The sequence below is a fragment of the Desmodus rotundus genome, chromosome 6 (genome assembly GCF_022682495.2).
Source record: "Desmodus rotundus isolate HL8 chromosome 6, HLdesRot8A.1, whole genome shotgun sequence".
Taxonomy (NCBI): domain Eukaryota; kingdom Metazoa; phylum Chordata; class Mammalia; order Chiroptera; family Phyllostomidae; genus Desmodus; species Desmodus rotundus.
This window is the reverse complement of record NC_071392.1, coordinates 104,390,891-104,410,524: the sequence shown is the minus strand read 5'-3', so window position 1 is coordinate 104,410,524 and position 19,634 is coordinate 104,390,891. Positions and strand designations below refer to the sequence as shown.

General features: G+C 42.9%; 1 protein-coding gene across 6 annotated transcripts in view; it reads right to left on the bottom strand.

Moving 5' to 3' along the window:
• Positions 1–17,882, bottom strand: part of NCOA5 (nuclear receptor coactivator 5) — a 29,626-nt gene extending 11,744 nt beyond the window's left edge. For 2 of the 6 annotated variants that reach the window (XM_024559344.4, XM_024559347.3), the window contains exons 1-2: positions 17,736–17,882; positions 5,881–5,947 (exon numbers count right to left, since the gene is read on the bottom strand). In XM_024559344.4, the coding sequence (XP_024415112.1) occupies positions 5,881–5,918 (38 nt within the window). In that variant the 5' untranslated portion in view covers positions 5,919–5,947; positions 17,736–17,882. The remainder of the gene's footprint in view (positions 1–5,880; positions 5,948–17,735) is intronic. The other 4 variants (XM_024559343.4, XM_053926293.1, XM_071221741.1 and 1 more) reach the window with 2 other exon arrangements.
• Between the last annotated feature and the right edge of the window lie 1,752 nt (positions 17,883–19,634).

Here is a 19,634-nt window from a genome sequence, read left to right as displayed (position 1 = left end):
GTTTAAATGACAATTTTGCTTCTATGAAAAGTCCTTGTCATATATTTTAAGACTCAAAAGAACTCCTGATTTGTGGGAGGAAGCATATGGCGAGACCAGAGGATTTAAATGAGGACAGCCGAACATTTTTCCTATTAGAATGAAGTAGAGACTAACCAAGATTTTTACCTCAGTTTTCCTTATTATGTCATATAATCCTCCTAAACATGTATAACATCTGATACAGTGTGTAATATGGGCAAACATTCAGAATCCAGTGGGAAGGGACAACTGTAAAGTATTTTTGGATTAATGATCAGCAGATAAAACTGCCTTGGGGAGCAGTTAGAAGCAGTCATTAGAGGTGGAATCAGATGTCAAGTGTTCTTGGCGATCAGGGCCAAAAGGGATCAGGAGCCTGGCAGACCACAGACCACACACAAAGCCTTGGGCGGGGGGAGACGGGCTCTGGGCGCAGACAGGAACACCATGTCACAGAACATTATTCACAGCCTTAAGGGAATTACAAATGCCACGTTTGGTTCTCATTCTTGTGAATCCACTGAAATACTTACCCGTCAAAGTCCATCCCTGGAGGTTGACCATAACCCTAAATTCCCAAAGCCTGGGTTCATGCTTCTAGTTTGGAGAAGGCAAGCACCACCCCCTTCCCTCAATGAATATGAAGTCCACGTGCAACACAACTACTAATTCCCCCTCAACTGCTCTCTGGGTACAAATGCAGAAGAGATGACATTCACAAGGGGGGAAAGAACCAAAGGAGGGTGGAAGTAGGGATAGAGAAGATAATATTTCTCTAAAGTGAAAAGGCAAAGCTGTTTTCCTTTCTCCAAAAGATAAACAATATGACAGACTGCTATTCCTCTGAAGACAAAAACAAACAAAAAACACTTTAGAGTCACTCTAGGACCCAAAGAACTGCCCCAGGACAGAAGCACTCCAAGGGCTCCTGCTGCTGGCCCCAACATCTTGCTTAGAGCAAGAACCAGCGACCAAAAGGGTGGCAGAGTGTGCAGCACTCAGAGCGTCGCAGGGAAGCCTGCTGAATGAGATGCTTGACCTCAGATAACAAGGGGGTTGGAAGTAAGTTTCTGGAGCATAGTAAGGTCAAGATACCACCCCACAGCACCAGAGGTGTGTTACTGGAGACCAAATGCAGTGTACCCTCAGGTACCTGGTCAGTAGAGGCTAAGACAAAACTGGCAAGTGGTTAAATCAGTTTCAGCACTGGAGTCCGCAAACTGAAGGCAGGTGACAAACACCACTAAAATTCTGTTACATATTCCTCATCTACATACTCAGCAGGGGAGGAATAGCCAAATGCTCTTTGCCTTGAGAGAAATATAGCCGCCATCTGGAAACATCTGAGAAGTACGGGAGGACAGGTGAAAGGAAAAGCCACGCATGGCTCAGATGCAAGTGCCGTGCTTCTGGTAGAACTGCTCTTCTTCCGGGAAACTAAGGGGTGGTACAGAATACCACTCATCTGACAGCCTATAGCGTAAGAACTGACAGACGATCATCTTGGAGGTTGTGAGGGACTTGAGCTGTGTTGGGCCTCAGGCTGAAACCTTAAGCCCAGGGTGGTGTTCTTCGGCCTTGGCTGTACAGAAGTCAGGGAGGAAGGCATTTGTCCTTTCCTTTGTCAACATCTTTTGTCTACTATAATGTTTTCCTTGGGAGGTTCAGCCTTTCTTCCTCCTGAAAAAAATCCGCCATCAGCTCTTTGTACTTCTGTTCTGTCACAGATACTGTCCACAAACATAATTATCTGAATGGCTGGCTGCTGTGTGATGTTGACCCCCTACCACGATGGCTCCTTGCTACTGTCAGAACCGGAGACAACAGGCTTGTGCAGAATTTTGCCATTAGGTGCACGGAGGATATGGGGGGCAATGAGATATCACCTCACAGACCCAAGTTTTGTAAGTGCCCATGTTTCCCCCTAGGAAGTGCACTGATGATGTTCTCAAGCACAAATATGACTTTTCTGCTGGTAGAGATGGCACTTGCTGAGAACTGACGGCTCTTCTTAAGCGTTGGTGCAGAGGTAATCACAGCCTGGAATCTTTAATTGTGAGGCCCACCTAGAGCTAGGGCTGTCTCACACCCAAGGAGCAAGCAGTTATCAAAGAAATGAGCACAGTGGAGAGGTAGAAATCATCTTCAGGCCACATAAGAAACTTGTCTATAGCTAGGTTGCTTCGGATGAACCTAGTCCTTGATGACCTTCACTGAGGAGGCACCAGGCCTAAAATCCTTAATAAAAATATGGGGAAAACTTTCTGCAGAGGTTTGATGTAGATGAATTAATTCTATTCGCTCTTCTTCAAGTTCTATGGGAAAGATGAAGAAAGAAGTCTCACTTCTGCCACTTCTGCGTAGGGATGTGCTTCAAGATCTGGATCATCAAGGTGTTGAGCGACAAAGGGAAACTGAGAACATCTGAGGTGCAATCAGAATCACCGTCCAGTCTCTGAAGAAGGCTTAATGCCTAGCACCAACGCTATACAACCTGCATGGCAAAGGAGGCAAATGGAAGTGATCCAACGGTTCAACGATGAGAATCCAGGCTGAAATCTGATCCAGAGCAGGGATCTCTGAGCAGAGCTCTGTGTTGGGCCAGGCCAGTATGGTCGGAGTCACACACTGACAGCTGGAGACATTAGGGAGGCACATTACCGCACAGAGAGCAACACCAGCAGAACTGTGGCTCACAGAGCCATTCAAAGAGGTGATAATCCTGTGAAAACTCCCAAAGATACCCAAGTGTTTTGACACTCAAAGTTAAAGTCCAGCAAAACAAAGTGTTACAAAGGTCTTGCCAGCATGCTTAAAAACAATTTAGAAGTAAGTACCAGCACGGAACACATGAAGGTACAATTTAAGGGGAGTATTGTCACGTGTGCAGTGATCCCCCCCCCCCCGCCCCCTCCATGAACAATGCATTCCCCATGGCTGGGGGCGCAGAAAACAAAGAGAGTTGTCAAATGGTTGCTGTCGACACACTGGCGCACCTGGAATTCAAGGCTGTGACTGGAGACGCGCACCTGAAAGGTGAGGATAGCCAGTGCTCACCCTTGGAAAAACCACCAGCCCCTTCCAGGCCAGCAGCTCACCCATCTCGCATACTAACTGAATTTTACTTCTGTCCTATTGGTATATCTTAAGAGATAATGCATGATCAGGGCAATGATCAAAATGTTAATGTTCTATTTTTAATACAATGTTTACAGTTTATCTGGTGTTAGGGTTTTAAAATTTGTATCTTTAAACACTAGGACTCTTTGCTCAGGTTTTAGATGGAGCTCAGAACAGATTTTACTAAATGTGAACATCCCTCTTCCCTGAACCTTACTAAACATGGCTGTATGAAACTTCAGCATGTTAAAGAACATGGTGAAGGATCCAGTTAGGGACCTATCACCAAGGGGAACGCTGATTCTTATTGGAATTTGAATTAGCCTAGCTGTCCCTCCCATTGATTATAAATAAAGCAGGAAGACACTGCCCTGTCCACACCCTAAACGACTTCATTTTAAAATTTACTTCTGAGGAAGGTGCTATTTTAAAAGGTATATAAAAGTGACATATGTATTTATATATCTGGCAAGAAGAACATTTTAAAAGGCTCCCTACAATGTTGTCTACATGCATTTTTTGGGAGGGGACATTATTATTATTTTTAAAAGCATAAAGCTATTTCTTCCACTATAGATGAAATTATGGAGTTGCACTTTAGCTTGGTATAAAATTAATCTTTTTAATTTAATGTCCTGGCAATGGCTATATTGGATTCCAACCAGGGGAGTTGTTTATTTCCCCCAACATTGCCAATGTTTGCTGAAAGCTACAATCAGTTGGAAATGGTAAAAGCATTTGGCTAAGTGTCATTAATAGGATGACATACAATATTCTTCTCAATTCATAGTACAGAAATTACTCTGTATTCTGCAATGTGCTCCCCCCACCTTCTGCCTTCAGAAACACACAGACAACACTATCTAGAGATCATAAACATCATGGGGACACCAGAGTGGGGAAGAGGACTTTACTAGTGGCGTCAGTTGTCTTTACATTTACCAGTTCCACAGTCCTTCTGGTAAGCTACCTAGTTCACAGCGCACACATTAGAGCTCCTTGGAGATAGGATACACACTGTCTCCTTTCAAGCCATCTGGCAACCACAGCTTCCAATGGGAGTCCCACAGTTCTGAGCATCAGATGCAAATTCTTAGCCATGTGTATCCCATGTTTACTGGGGCAATGAGATGCAACACAGATGGGACTGCCCCGAATCTGCAGCACGGTTAGATGCAGCATTAATGGAAGCAGATATTACACGGAACTGGTGAAGTTCTGCAAGATTTGTTTATGCTCTTCAGGATACTCATACATACATACTCACAAAATCAATTAACAAAGTATGTACCCAATAAGCTGCAGGTATTCCTTATGGTGACAGACAGAACAGAGAGATTACCAAGGTACACGCTCCCTTCTGCAGCGAGACCAGGGCATCCACCTATCAGCTATCGTTGTGGTTCAACTCCTCTGCCTGGGGGAGCGCTCAAAGAATCCCACTGAAATTGGCAGCACTACTTTGCCCCTAGGGTCTGCGTGAACTCTGTAGCACACATGTGTAATCTATTCCTGGTAGCTTAGAAATTCACACCCTTCATATCCAAGTGGGGGCACATAAACCGAATACATAGCAGCCATTCTTTCCTACAAGTAGGTAACAAAACATAAGTGTTTTTGTCCCAAAACAGGATAGTGTATGTTATGTGTATATGCTCAGCTGGGTATATCCCCAGGTGACCTGTGGAGCTGCCAGTCCAAAACAGGATAGTGTATGTTATGTGTATATGCTCAGCTGGGTATATCCCCAGGTGACCTGTGGAGCTGCCAGTCCAGAGTAAGACTCATTGTACTACGCAGTGTTCTGTTCATTGTAGGAAATAGTTTTCTGTGGTAGGTAGTTTTGGAATGTAGTTTACTGTGGAAAACTGGCATTTTTACTTAGGGACAAAGGCAAAATGCACATTAAGTATCCACTCGGGCCATGAAGAGACACCAGACATGAAATATATTGTATCTGCCTGCATCCCACACAAAACTGCACACACTGCACCCACTAGTTTGCTGTTATGGGGCCAGACACTCTGGACACAATACTCTCATTTTGGTGTAAATGGAAACATCAATAAGGCTCTTCTTCGTGAGGAGGGGCCAATTTAATGCATATCTCCAGGGTACACATCAGGACTATCTCTTCTGTATGCACTGTAAGAAAGACTGTATTGGGGGAAATGCCTTTTATTTCCAGGAAAGCTAAGAAAAAGGGAGACTTCTGAGAGATGAAGTGTTTTGCCCTCTTTATTTCCCCTCAGGAGGCAACCTGAGCATGCGAGCAAACGGGGGTCTGCAGCACAGCACGGCAGTGATCTCTCAGGCAGCGCTTTCCGTAACCTGGGCCAGCATCTGGACCGGCAGCCACTTGGACAGAAGTGTCGAGCTTTGCTGCCCGCTGCAGTGCAGCATGGCACACACCAGCGACCCAGGGGGTCCCCTGCTGTGGAGGCCCCCACTGCCACGTGAGCTGGGGACAGAGGGCTGTCCTCTTCCAATCACCTGCAACTCATGTTGCAGGCTGAACTTGCTGGGTTTGCCACCGAAAACACACAGCTTCCTCTGCATCTCCTGATGCATGTTTAAAAAAAGCAGCAGAGCCCTTCACACACGGTTCGCGTTCTTATGGTTTGCTTGAGCGTTTCTGATTTGTTGTGGGGGAAGAAAAGACCCTTGTTGTATGAAGTTGGGCTTAACTCCCCAGAGCCCAACACTCCCAAGGTAACTCACTGCTTCGGGGTACTTTACCTTCGTGTGGGGCTGGGTCTTGATGGAGCCGTATTCATATTTCTTCTTTCCGCTGCCTTATTAATATCTGAAAAGAATAATCAACCCATCTGTTCAATGCTACGGAATAAAAACAAGATCATCAGCACATTTCAAATGAAAGCAACAACAAAAGAACTACAATGACTACCAGATGGTGTAAGAAAATCCATTCAGAGACACACTATCACTCGGGCAGCTTTTATTAAGTTACGGCAGCACACTGTCATGCTAGGTAAGGAGTGTCCTCAGTTCTCTAGCTAACACACAATTGGTGTACGACTGATTATGTCAACGCTTTAATACTCTGTCAAGCCCTGAACCTAACACCTGCCCCCTCCAAGAGGAGAAAGATTCTTTTTCGAGGGGAGAAGGAGTAGGAGAAAAATAATAAGAGGGTTAAGGAAAAAAAAAAAGCAAAGGCAAATAATTCCCTTTTATGTTACAAAGAAGTAAGATCTGGACTCCACTGCCTTGAAACTTCCGAATCTCCGGGAAACAGGGCCTTCATGCATTGTGCCTTGTGTTGTATCCCACTGGGTAGACTCTTCCAGAATGAGATGTGGAGAAGAAATTGATTAATTTTTTTCTGAACAAAGTATATGGCATGTTAACATCTATGACCCTCACAGACAAGTCCTGAGAATAAGAATTGGCATTGGTATAGCAGGGTTAGTGTGAAACACTCCTCATGAGAAGTTTTCATTCGAGAAGCCTGGCATACATGAGTAGGTAAGGGAGAGAATCGTGCACACTTACAGAAAAGCTAATTTTTGTAGTTAAAGCCTAGGTGCTAAAAACAAAACAAACCAGCTTTGTAAAAATTGAACCATGTACAAGTAAGAATTGATGAAGTGTCTAAAGAAATATACCAATCTACGCCCAAAAGAGAACACCCGATGATTTTATAGGATTTAAAGATATATAAATGCATAAAAAATGTCATACTTCAGTTGAGAAATAAAACTGCTTACTGCTGCACTGTAGTTTTGTTGCCCTCGTTCCATATTAAGCAATTGATACTGTATCTAATGACATTAAATGGTATTAAGCACTCATATAAGACTGGCTTAAAAATTGTAATTATGTGTTTAAAAAATTCCAACCAGAGTCCTATCACATGGAAAGCCCAGAGAAACAACAGTAACAACGAAGACCTCAGGAGGTCTGGTATGGACCTTACCCTGCTGTGGTGACAACTTTTGAGTTCTGTTCAAGTCAGAACAATCTTCAATTCCACTTTAAGTCAGAAGTCTCTTTCAATAATGCCTAGGAGAAGAGTGGCTTTCGACAGAACTGAAGGTAACATAAATATAAATAGCCAGAGAAGCACATTCTAAATTGTCCTTTACTTTTTCAGTTAAGAAGGCACCAGCTATAATCCCTCTATTAAAAAAAAATTAGAAAATATTTTCTACGTAGGACCTGGCCAGTAAAATCTAACCATGGCTTTAGTACTTCACATGGCGCTTTCATGATTTGAATTACATATAACAAATGATAACCCTATTTCTTTTACATATAATTGTGAAGAATATCATCAGATCAGCTTTGGAAGGGCCTACTGACCTAGTGTGCTCACTTACTTTGTACTTTCTAATACAGGGTGACTATGATTCAGAGAGAAAAGTGAGGTCTTTGATTGTTTAAGTAATTTTCAAAGTATCTCTGGAATACACTGGGGTGGTAGTGGTGTGAAGATTTCTTTTAAATAAGTACCATATTTTCTACCAGAATTCCAAATATTTTAAATGGTCTTGTGAATAAGGATCACTCATCTAAATTCTGACTTGACCTGGCTAACATTTAGGTGAGAATACAGAACACGGGGTATTACTTTAATTGCTAAGTCTCTATAAACACTATACACTTTGCCCTCATCATATGAAAAGGACTGTTACACTGTGTAATTATAGCGTATGTAAGTGCCTTCACATAGAACCAGGGAGGCCAAAGTCGGCACATGTGATATACCTTTAGGGCAAAAGTGGTTCCAGTTAGAATGAAGGAGGTAAATATTTTACTTTGAAGTTGGTGAAATTTGGGGGAAATTACCTGCAATATTATTTAAAAACTTAAGATTATCTCTGTAAACCATTTTGATTATAATTTGCCTCTTACTATCTATTTTCACTGACTAGTCCAGAGCAGTTATACTTTGATGGTGTGGCTTATGCTTTTTCTGCAAAAAAAGAGCTCTCTTAGACAATTTTCTTAAGTTCAGGAGTCAGTAAACTTTTAGTGTGTGTGCCCAGTGTTTGTTTATTCACCCTATTTAAGGTTCCTTAGGGCTCCATCTTGGGTGAGATATGGAGAAAATGAGACGTGGAGATTTTCAGTAACCTCACTGCCTCAAAGAGGGCTGCTCAGGTTAGCACGGGGTTGCAGGGGTTTTCAGTGAGAGTGATGAAAACTGTCACCACCATCAATCGCCATACACAAAAACCCTAACGTGTACACAGAACTTTGGGAAAACCTGTGAGTACAGAAATACAGGAAGAATAGAGAAGCGACCAAAAGTACAAGCGACTCCAGGGAGCTGATCACAGTACAGCAAAGATTTAGAGTCCAGAAAAAACCTTGCCACATCTCAATTTTTTGTCATACAATTTGAAAACTCATTGGAGGTTGGAGGTTGGAATTTCATTTGAACAAGTTTTCTCTTTGAGAATGCAATATTGGAACTGGTAAAGGGGGCTTTTGTGTTAATATAGTTGAGTAAGATTATTTCCCCCCCAGATCCTTGCAAAGATATAAGCTACACCAAAGAAATAGAAATAACGTTAATGTAAAGGAGAAGGGGAAAAAGACAATTTGGGGATCTTTCTGAATATCAGGTGGGGAACCATAATTGGCAATGTAGGAATCTCCAACGAGAGGTAGAATGCCTCCTCCTCATCAAAAAAGGGAAGAAATGGTGCTTCTTTCTCCTCCTTATATATTTTATCCCAGTCAAATATCCTTAAGACCAAAAGGCAGTCTCTTAGTATCTCTTCCACTTCAGCTTAGTTATTAGTACTTCTGTACTTTATTAGTTACATCAGCAATGTGGATGCCATTCAAAATCACCATCACCACAAGGTGCTGAACCTTGGCCTGAATATCTATAATTTCTAAGTGGTCTTCCGAAAACAGTTAAAAACACTACTCAAATAAGAATGTTTAGAGAAGAAAAACAGTACCAACCAAAGAGATTCATTACATAAAAGGTAAAAAAACAAAATAACTTAGAAAACATGTTATAGGAAGTGGCAGAGCTTTCTAAAGCACAAAAGAATGGGGGTAAAAACTCCCAAAGAAAGACCCAATGCCTATCTATAATTTTATTTTAGACTACTATGCCAGACAACGTTCATAGAATGGTCCTTGGGTAGTATTATAAAGACAACAAATATGCATGTTTCATTCACAGTACCAAGAACTGCTTTGCTCTATCTATTTTTAATATTGCCATCATAAAAGAACTCTTTTTACCTTAAAACCAATTTTTATACTCCAGGCTATCACAACAGAAAACAATGTGAATTATTTTGAACAAGTGCAGTATAAACCCCAGCACTTAGTGACAGCGCCACCATCGGCTGCTGAACAAATCCAGAAGCCTATACAATTTCAGTAAGTGATTACAAATGAAATAAAACTCTCCAAAAGGCTTGGCTGAAAACCAACTAACAATCAGGCACCACTAAATTGGAAATACGTGATGATAAAGATAATGCCACTTGGAAAACCATACTGATGAGACAGTGGATATTATATATTAAACTCCTAAAACTGGGAGTGGAAAGAACAGAACTTCTCACTTAAACTATATTTATGAAGATGACTTTGATGGTATATTGTAACATCAGGGATATTATAATGAGTTACACTGTAACTATCTGGAATAACAGAATGCTCTGCTTTAACTGTTAATTAATTATTAAGTCCACTTTGAAAACTACACTTTCCCTATTTGATTATCTCTTTCATTCTCTAATTAAAATAATTATTATGTCTTTAACTGTATTAGAATATTGACCCTGGAACAGAAATAGGGAAATGATGGTAACTTATATTTACAGAATGTTTCCTCTATCCAAGAGCCTTTACTAAGAACATTATGTGCATTATTATCTCAATCAATCCTTTCAACAACTCTTGGAGTTAAGTACTATTCTAATCTCTATTTTGCAAACCAGAAAATCTGAGGTTCAGAGAAATCAAGTGACTTATACAAGGTCACATGAGCAGGAGGCAGGGCTAGGACTCAAACTCAGGTCCATCTGAAGCCAGAATGTTAAATGTTATGCTATGCTGCTTCCAGCAGGGAGCAGAAGGACATGGTTTCCATCTGAAAACTTTTGCTAAGATTCCCTGATCAAATGCTGATGGAAAAGGTCCAATGTTTAAATGACCCAGACACCCAACAGGGTAGGACCTATTCATTCAATGACCACTTCAGTTTCTATCACCTCAAACTACAACGTTTCTGGCTTTTGCTACTGACATTCTATTCACTCTGACTCTTCAGACGAAAATTCTCTACCAAAATTTAATTTCCTGCCCTTTTTACTTCTTTTGAGGAAAAAACACTTGCCCAGGATCAGTAAATATGAGTTCTAGTCCTACTTGGGGGCAGGGAGAATTTAGAATTCAAGTCACTCGATTTCTCTGAACCTGATAAAATGGATTTTCTACCTGTGTTAGTTATGTTGAATCAAGGAAAATATCAACTAAGAGGAGAAAACTCACTAAGCTGGACTCATAAAGGTTGAGCTAATCTAAAGTAATAAAAGAGTTTGAGTTACAAAATATTTAAAATACAGGTTTATTTAAAACATGTAAAATTTCAACTAAACTATACAAGTGGAGATCCTCAGAGAACTAAATTAATGAACCTGAAAAGGATAGTTCATAATCAGTCCATGAAATGCTCCTGTGCCTACTATGTGTCACACACACTCAGTTCCGGGCCTTAGAGAAGTGGAAATAAAGGCTAACGTCTCTGTGTTAAACTTTTAAGGCTTAAAGGAGTTCACTGTTTAATAAAGGAGAGAAGCACATGCACACAGGTTAATGACAGTATAACCTAAAGTGAGACTATGGCAGAGATAATGATGGCCTAACTAAGTGTATGGCAGGCGACAAGTGCAAGGTAGAGAGGACACTGGGAAGAATGGGTGGGAAAGTGGTGGGGGGAATGAAAGACGCAGGGAAGGCCTAAAAGTAACATTTAAACGGAGTCGTGAAGGATGAGTAAGAGCTTACCAGAAAGACAGCAGTCATTCCAGCACACACAAAGGTAAAGGAATGGTTTGAAGGACATAATAAGTTAGAAATACTACAACAAGTTTAATGCAGGGGGGATAGGAGGAGAAAAAGGCAGAGGAACTACAGATGCAAACCAGAGTTAGACTGGATCAGAAAAACCTTTGCTGTGGAAAGGGAAGAAACTGGTGGCAAAAGGCCTGTTAGGAGGCTATGACCTGAATGAACTACTGTAAGTAGTCCAAGTGAAGCCAAATAATGAAGGCCTACCATTGTATTGTACGAGGGGGACACCCCCAAACCCAGAATTTATTCATAAAAAATTGAGTATTTATTCTTACACGTTTAAACTTCAGTCAGCTTCAAAGTATTTGCTATTTGATGCAATACATCTATCAAGACGTTTATTACACTGCTCAAAACAGTTTTTGAGCTCGTCAATTTTGATGCCTTTTAGTGCTTCCGCTGTTTTTTGTTTCACCTCTTCCACACTGGCAAAATGTTTCCTTTTGAGGACTTTTTTCATCTACGGGCACACACAAAAAAATTGCTTTGGGTGAGATCTGGTGAATAGAGAATGGCGTAGGGGGTCATGCTGGTTTTGGTCAAACACTGCCGAACACTCAGCGTGGTGTGGACAGGTGCGCTCCTAAATCACCCATCATGAAATGGGCAAATGCCCTGAAAGAATCTTCAAAAAAATTCACTGTAGTCGAAAGCAGCCTCTCACAACGCCAGCTGGTACAATGAAACAGATGGGTTCCCAGAACACTCACCTAGTGGGGGAAGCCTGTACTACAAGGGGTCCACCCTCCAGAAGATAATTCCCCTCCCTTTTTTGGGGGGGCCCTCATATATTATCCAAAAAGAAGGAGGAGGATGTATTTAAACCTAAGACCTTTAAAACACTGCCCATTATAATGTTTTTCAAGGATCATTGGTTTGACACTGAAGAGAACAGGTAGGAGACAATATTTAAAAGGTTATGATTTTAGCTTTAATAAAGAGATATAAAATGAACTGATGGCCAGAAAAGTCAGTAATGAATAACCAACAATCTATTAGTTTAACCCACTGCTCAGGAAAACAGGCAACAAACTACCTTTCCTTATTGTTTTCTAATATGTTTAAAACATGTAATTGTGGTAAAAAAAAAAAAAGTAACATTCAATCTATCATCTTAACCGTTTTCAAACACACAGTTCAGCAGTGGTAAGCACACGCACACTGTTGTACAACAGATCTCAGAACTTTTTCGTCTTGCAAAACTACAACACCCTGTACCTATTAGACAACTTCCCCCCCATCCTTATTTATATACACATTCTTTTAATTCTCCACATCACATTTCTTTAATGGAGGTATTAGCACCACCTGGTAAGATGGGTAAACATCAGATTCTCAGACCCTATCTCAAACTTTTAGAATCTGACGATGAGGCCTAGGAGCAGCTGATTCTTGGCAGGTATTTGGAAACTACTACTCTATCATCTATTTATCCCTTGAGTGCATACATAACAATATACTTAGGTCCTCCACTTAGAAATCTCTCCAGTCCCATATTCAAGGGTAAATACTAACTCATAATCCGTCACACACACAAAAAAATCACAATGGCTAAAATCTGTGAAAGTATAATCCCTGAAAACTGTACAGAAAGCATAATCACACAGCTACCTCCAAACGAAATGGAATCATGAGCCCAAGTTTCCGTAGTGCTAAAGGTAATAATAATAGCTAATTATAAGATCTGTTGCTCCCACCCCCAAGGAGGCACGCAGCCCACCATTTCTCTTCAATTACATCTTATCATTTACAACATATCTCAAAAATTTAAGCTCCCCCCCCAATTACCTAGTTACAAAATAACAGAAAAAACACTAGCCACTAAGGTTGCCACTTTTTGGTAACATGTTATACATTTCTTTGGTTAAGAAAAGGCAAACTGTCTACTCAAGTTCTATCTCAATTCTGCAACTGGAGCTGTCAGTACTGTTTTGCTGGTAGGGGCTAGTAACACCTACTTCTTTCTGAGGCATTTAGTTTTTATATCTAAATGCAACTCTTTGCAAAAGGAGAAAAATGGCCACACATATAATTTCAGATCCACACCACTAAAAGAAAAGTGGAGCAAATCTAAAGTTAATAAGCAGACTACAGAACCTTGGTAGTCTGGCTTTCTTTGTTCTCAAGAAGGTGAAAGCATCCTACTGAATGGGAGGCATTAAAAATATTGAAAACTCAACAGAAATCCTAACTTCTTATTATCTCTAGTTCAAATTGTGAAGCCAAAACCATTTTATAGTTTAAGGTCTTAAAATGAATCTATTAATGCAAACCCAACAATAAACCAGAGCTGTCATTTCCTATTAGTAATTGGGATAAGACGGATTAGCACTACAATCTGCTTCAACCTTCTATTTCCAGGGAAAATTCATTTTCTAAAGTCCTAGCCAGGGGTTCTCAAACTTTAACGTACACAAAAAACCACAGGGGAAACTTTTGACAAACAAGTCCCTAGCCCCCACCTCTTGAGACCAGCCAGTTGAGAGTAAGGGGTAGGGAGCTGCACTCAAGGATCTATATTTCCATCGAGCTTTTCTAGATGCTGTCCTAGTTAAGTTTCCCAAAGGCTGCAAAAGGTTCAGTTACACATTTACAATCCTAAACTTTAAAACTGAACAAAAAAAAAAAATCACATTTTTCCTATTTTTCTTTTGGATAAAAAAAATAATTTTTAAAAATATTTTATTCATTTTTACAGAGGGGGAGGGGAGGAAGAAAGAGAGGGAGAGAAACATCAATGTGTGGTTGCCTCTTGCATGCTCCCAACGGGGGACCTGGCCCACAACCCAGGCACGTGCCCTGACTGGGAATCGAACCTGTGACCCTTTGGTTCACAGGCCAGCACTCAATCCACTGAGTCACACCAGCCAGGGCTCAAAAATAATTTTGAGAGATTAAAAATAAACTTCTTGTATTATCTCTGACCCTAAATACATATTATTAGTTCCTCAATCTCCAACTGCATAATTCAGTATACTCACTCAAAACCAAATTACTTATAATTAAAATTCTCCAAAGCTCACTCACTGGCTGCAGGATCAACCAAATCTTCAGAAATTCAATCATTCCAGATGCAAATCAGGGGACCACTCAAGGAATTTTATACAGTTGTAAGACACTCTGCTCTCCAGTGCCACTCTGTAGTCGCCCTGACCGTCGCCTGTAGTCGTCGGTCTTTGCACAGGTCACCAATAAAGTTGCCACAAACACGAAGTGCAGGGAGAACCAGTCTTAGAGACTAAAAAAGTTCTGATTCTTTGAGAGGAATGACTTTCCTAACATCAAAGTAATTGGGCTGTTAATCTCTTATTTTTTTTAGTGATAGGATGAAGAATGAAAATGACCATCCTGATAAATATTCCTATCTGGTGGTAATAAAACCCCCATTAAAAAGCAGCAGGCACGCTGGTATTACATATTTAGCTGTCAGGGTACTTCCTATCTCCCTAATGTGCTGCTGCTTCAGACAGCGTGGCCTTGCCCTGACCCGCTCATTAAGGAGACTCAGCCTCACGCAGAGGGTAACTTTCTGTGGGTCACTACTGCCTTCAATTTCTTGACAGGTTACTTGAACTCTGCGCAAGCTGACTAGTCTAGACGTTTCAACGTGTGTTCTGTTCACAGGACAAGTCTTTTGGCATAAAAACGCTGAGCTTTGAACACACTTGTCTCAAAGGCACACGATAACCATTAGTAAATCAGATACCGAGAGAAAACGAAGTGCGGCCGAAGGTTTTGGGGAAACCTGGTACTTCAAGATGTTCGTGGGAGGGGAGAGAAAGGCAGCCTGGTATCTCCCTGCCTCGGACATGAACACTGCACACGTTTAGCACGGTAAAGCCTCTGAGAAGTTCCGGAGTAAAGGACACCGCTTCAACCTCCCTGTGTGCCCATTTTGCTAGGTCATGCAATCTTTTACCTTCAATAATGGCTTCCGAGTCCTACTAAATATGTGATGTGAGCAAGACATCTAACCTCTCTGAGACACTATCTCCTCATGCACACACAAAAAACATAGTTATTATTATGTAATAATACTACCAGTCTACCTATCGCACAAGATGACAGGCAGGAGCAAATGAGTCGGTATTTGTAAACCTGCTTTTGTAAACCGTGTGCACTGCTGATTACACGCTACCATCACCGCCGAGAGTAGCGATGAGTTTACAAGTAGGCATTTCATTCTTCATGGGAGTCAAAAACACAAACTGCTAGAGAGAAGAAAATAGCAACTATATTTCCTTCAAAGGTTTGCCATTCTTTATTTTTTCTAACTTTATTTACTGATTTTAGAGAGAAGCATCAATTTGTTGTTCCACCCACCCATGCATTCACTGGTTGACTCGTGAGTGCCCTGACCAGGGATCAAACCTGCATCCTGGGTGCGGTGGGATGACCGCCACCCAACTGAGCCCCCAGGCCGGGCGGGCTTGCGTTCCTAAAAGCACAACTGAAAGTAATTAACTGGCTCGTCCAGCGCAGCCACACAAAGGCACCGCCATCTGCAGGCCGCCCAGAGGGAATGCTCGCGACGGCTATTTAAAACGAAACCATTAGGCACCTTCCCATCGGACTTCTACCGCCTTTCCAAAAACTGGTATTCCTAGCTTTTGAGCACCGGTAGATGAGGCTCCATTTGCTGAAGTTCTCAAACTGACTCTTGAGTAAAATCAAATTCTCATTTCTTTTCTACTTAGAAATGTGAAGAAAATTACCTTAGTCTTGTGTAAATTCTGCATCGTGCTCATACGAAAGTAACCCCAAGGAATATGATTTTTTTTTAACACAGGCTGAGGAAAAAAACCCTTGAACAGCCTGAGCTGACTTCTCAGAGTAACCTTTCAATGAATTAAAGTAAATGTGCTCTCTCACCCCAAAACAGGTTATGCACATAGGACAGACTGTTTGCGGGTAGATAAGTTAATGTATCAATCAACGCCTCCTTAAACGCGTGGAGTGACAGGCACGGGACCTGGAGTGACAGCCCGCACCTCCAAAGAATATGGCTTCTCCGGCACATTCTACAAGGAAAATCACTGTTTCTACGGTTTAGGTGAAGGCTTTTGTCACATGACTCAAAGACTATCTGGAGCTAGAAGAAAGGCAAAGAAACCAGCATGAAGGAAGAAATGACGCCAGCAACGGCCCAGTGACCTCCGGTGCCCACGGAGCCCACGTTGGGCTTCACCGGTTTGAAAAGGTGCACACTGAAAGTTAGTCTTCACACCGCCTGGCTCATGGGGAAACTATTAAACCTCGAGTTCTCGTCTGCAAGAACATCCTTTGATGAACTCAGGTGACCACCACACCGCGCACGAGCTGTAAGAAACCCGGGGCGGCCCACCAGCTGCACCTGAGCGGACAGCTCCTGCAGGTCCCCCGCGCTGTCCCTCCTAAGTCGATGGTGAGAATCAGTTTACAACCGGAGGGCCTATAATGTTGACTGCCATCCCCCAAGATCCGGGAGCATTTCACAGAAGCTGCTCTGCCTCGGGGGAAAATCCTGCGCACAGGGCGAAAGCCAGAAGGACAACTGACCCCACACTCCTAGGGCAGCGTTTCCCAAAGCGGTGGATGCAGAATAACTCCAGGAGGAACAAGGACGCACTGTTTAATAGATAGGTATTTATTTGTTATGAGTCTTAGAAAAGTAACTGGCTTCCATTATACGGTTGTGATTTACGTTTCCACCTTAAACAATGTATTTCAGAAGGGGGAAAAAAGAGAGTCAGTTTAAAAAAAAAAATTAACATTTGGTAGATAAGGAGCAGTACAGAAGACCCGGACATAAAGAAGCAACGCGAGAGCCTGGAATTTGGGGAACGTCGTCCTACAGAAAAGCCCTTGGCGGGTCGTCCCGTTGTGGAAAGTGCCATGGTCTCGAGACAGGGCAGCCAGCAGGTTGGGGCGCTTAATTTCCGGGGGGACCTCGGCACAGTTTCTTCCCCCGTCCTCTGGGACCGGGGTCCGCGTTATAAAATAGATGGGGGTGTCACATAACAAAGAGACGCCTCGAGGATGCTATCAAGGGGCCGGGAGGCACCGGCGATCCCGGACAGCGCGTGGCTCGCCGCACGGCGCCGTACGCCACGAAGAACGCAGGGAAGGTGCCCGGGATCGGTCCGGGTTCGAATCCCGACTGCGCCACCGACTCGCCGAGGACGCGCAGGCGAGCGACTTCACCGTTCTGAGAAGGGGGGCGAGGTGTGCAGCCCTACCAGACAGAGAAGCCTGGGGGCTATTATCGGCGATTCGCGCACGGACAGGCGGCTGCGGCGTGGCGCCGCAGGACCTGAGTCCCCCACTGGCCTCCCGGAATGGCCGGGCCTGGGCCAGACCAGAGCCAGAGGAGGCCGCGCCCCGCACCGAGCATGCGCAGTGCCGCGCGCACCCGGAGAGAGCCGCGGTCGCGCGTCAAGTGGGCCCTCCGGCTTCAGCCTCCCCATCCGGCCCAGGTTACCCTCAAGGCCTGCCCGTTAGCCCCAAGCCGCGGCGGACGGCCACCGCTTCCCGGCACTCACCGCTACCAATGCGGCGGGCTCCCGGACGCTCCTTCGCCTCAGGAACGCCGCCGCCGCCTCTGCCTCAGCCCACCTGCCCGCCGTAGGACAAAGGCGCCACCAACCGACCGGCGCGGGCACGAGGCAATGGCGGTTGGGGCGGAGAGTAGGGGCAGAGGGCGCGCACGCAGCGACAGGCGCGGCAATGTCGCAAAAGCGCGCGAGTTTACGGCAGGGCTGAGTTGGGGCGTCGATTTCCTTAGCAATTAGGGCGGGGAAGTGGCTCCCTAGCGGCAGTTCGAACGCTAGGAGTTGCCTAGTAACGGCGTCCTTGGCCAGGTCTCTCCCACCTCAAGGGCTTTGCGCTTCTAGTTTTCAGAGCGCCTTCCTTCCTTTCTGTGAAAAGAGATCATATAAACTCTAAAATATTTTGACTTAATCTTGCATAAAACTAAACAAGAAAAGAACACCTTAGACGTGTGTATTGGAGAACTGTGTGTGTACACACACACACACACACACAGGGGGTTTTTCCTGTAATCTCCGGATCACCAGGGGCAAAGAGAGCAGAGGGGTGGAGAAAATGTTTTATCTGCATTTACATTGAAATGGGCTGTGTACGTACCTTATTCGTTTCACTGATAAGAGGCAAAAGACTCGGTGATCTAGACACAGATCCTTCTTGAATTATTTACTTTTCTTGGAATATTCAATGCCAAAAATAAATTTCCCAGAATGTTAAATGTTGACTGTGAAGCATGTATAATGCTGTATTATTTATTTAATCTATATAATATATTCGTCACAGGGAATGGCATTCGTTGTAAATACACTTGATTTATCACACCTATGGCTATATGAATCAGGTAGGCTTTTGTATTAGTGAGGAAATGCCTCCGGCCCCAAGGGGTCTAGTTTTTCTCCTTGTGACAAGTAAAAATAGTGGCTGTGGAGTTCGAACACTAGAGGAAGTCAGATTTCTTTGACGCCTACTCATGTACTCACTCCTTCACTAATTTACTCAATGCACGCCCATCTCTGCTATCTTGGTGATTACTGTCTAGTGGAGACAGAGAACTAGGTGAATAATCACACTTGAGTGGGTACTTGCAAACAGGTAAATACTTGAAGGAGGGAAATAGGGATGCACTTTATTGGGTAGTTCTTCTTCTTGTTGATAGTGCAGGATGGGTCCATTGCCTGCGAGTAGATACGCTTGGCTTTCAGACCCTTTACCACAATTCATCCCCGCGCGGGGGGAAATGGGAGCAGGTGGTTATTTCCACATCTGCTGAGAGCTGCTGGAGGCTCTCAGGAATTTTTCCTTTCTTTCCCCCAGGCTGTAGTGTTCATTCACTGTAGGTGAGAATTATCAGGATTTTGTGGATTTACCTGCTTTCCTGGAATACTCTTGTGGAGTAGGTCAACCACACTTGACTCAGTCTGGAATCTTCTCCCCCCCCTTTGGTTACCCCCTCTTTGATGCTTATGCCATAAATTTGTACCCTCTTCATTATTTGGTTGAATTGATGGATTCTCTTAATATTTGATATGCTTAAACTTTTAAATTATTTTTTTGTTGTTGAGATATACAGGGGCCAAGATTCTGTGACTCAATTTCCTTTTGCTATCTTTATCCACCCAGAAATTTCACATGGCCTCATTCACTCTCACAAGCACCCCGTGGGAGAGATACTATGTAATTTACACTTTAAAAAGTTTCTTAACATTTTAAACATACATTAAAATCCATAAAATACTACACAGACCTTTATACTCACTAAGACTCTCCTCCCATGTCCTTCCCCTCCCTTCCTAGAGATAATCACCGTCCTGAACCACATTCTGATGTATATTTTGTACTTTTATTAGGAAGGTGTATATATATCTCCCTAATTGTATATTATTGTTTAATATGTT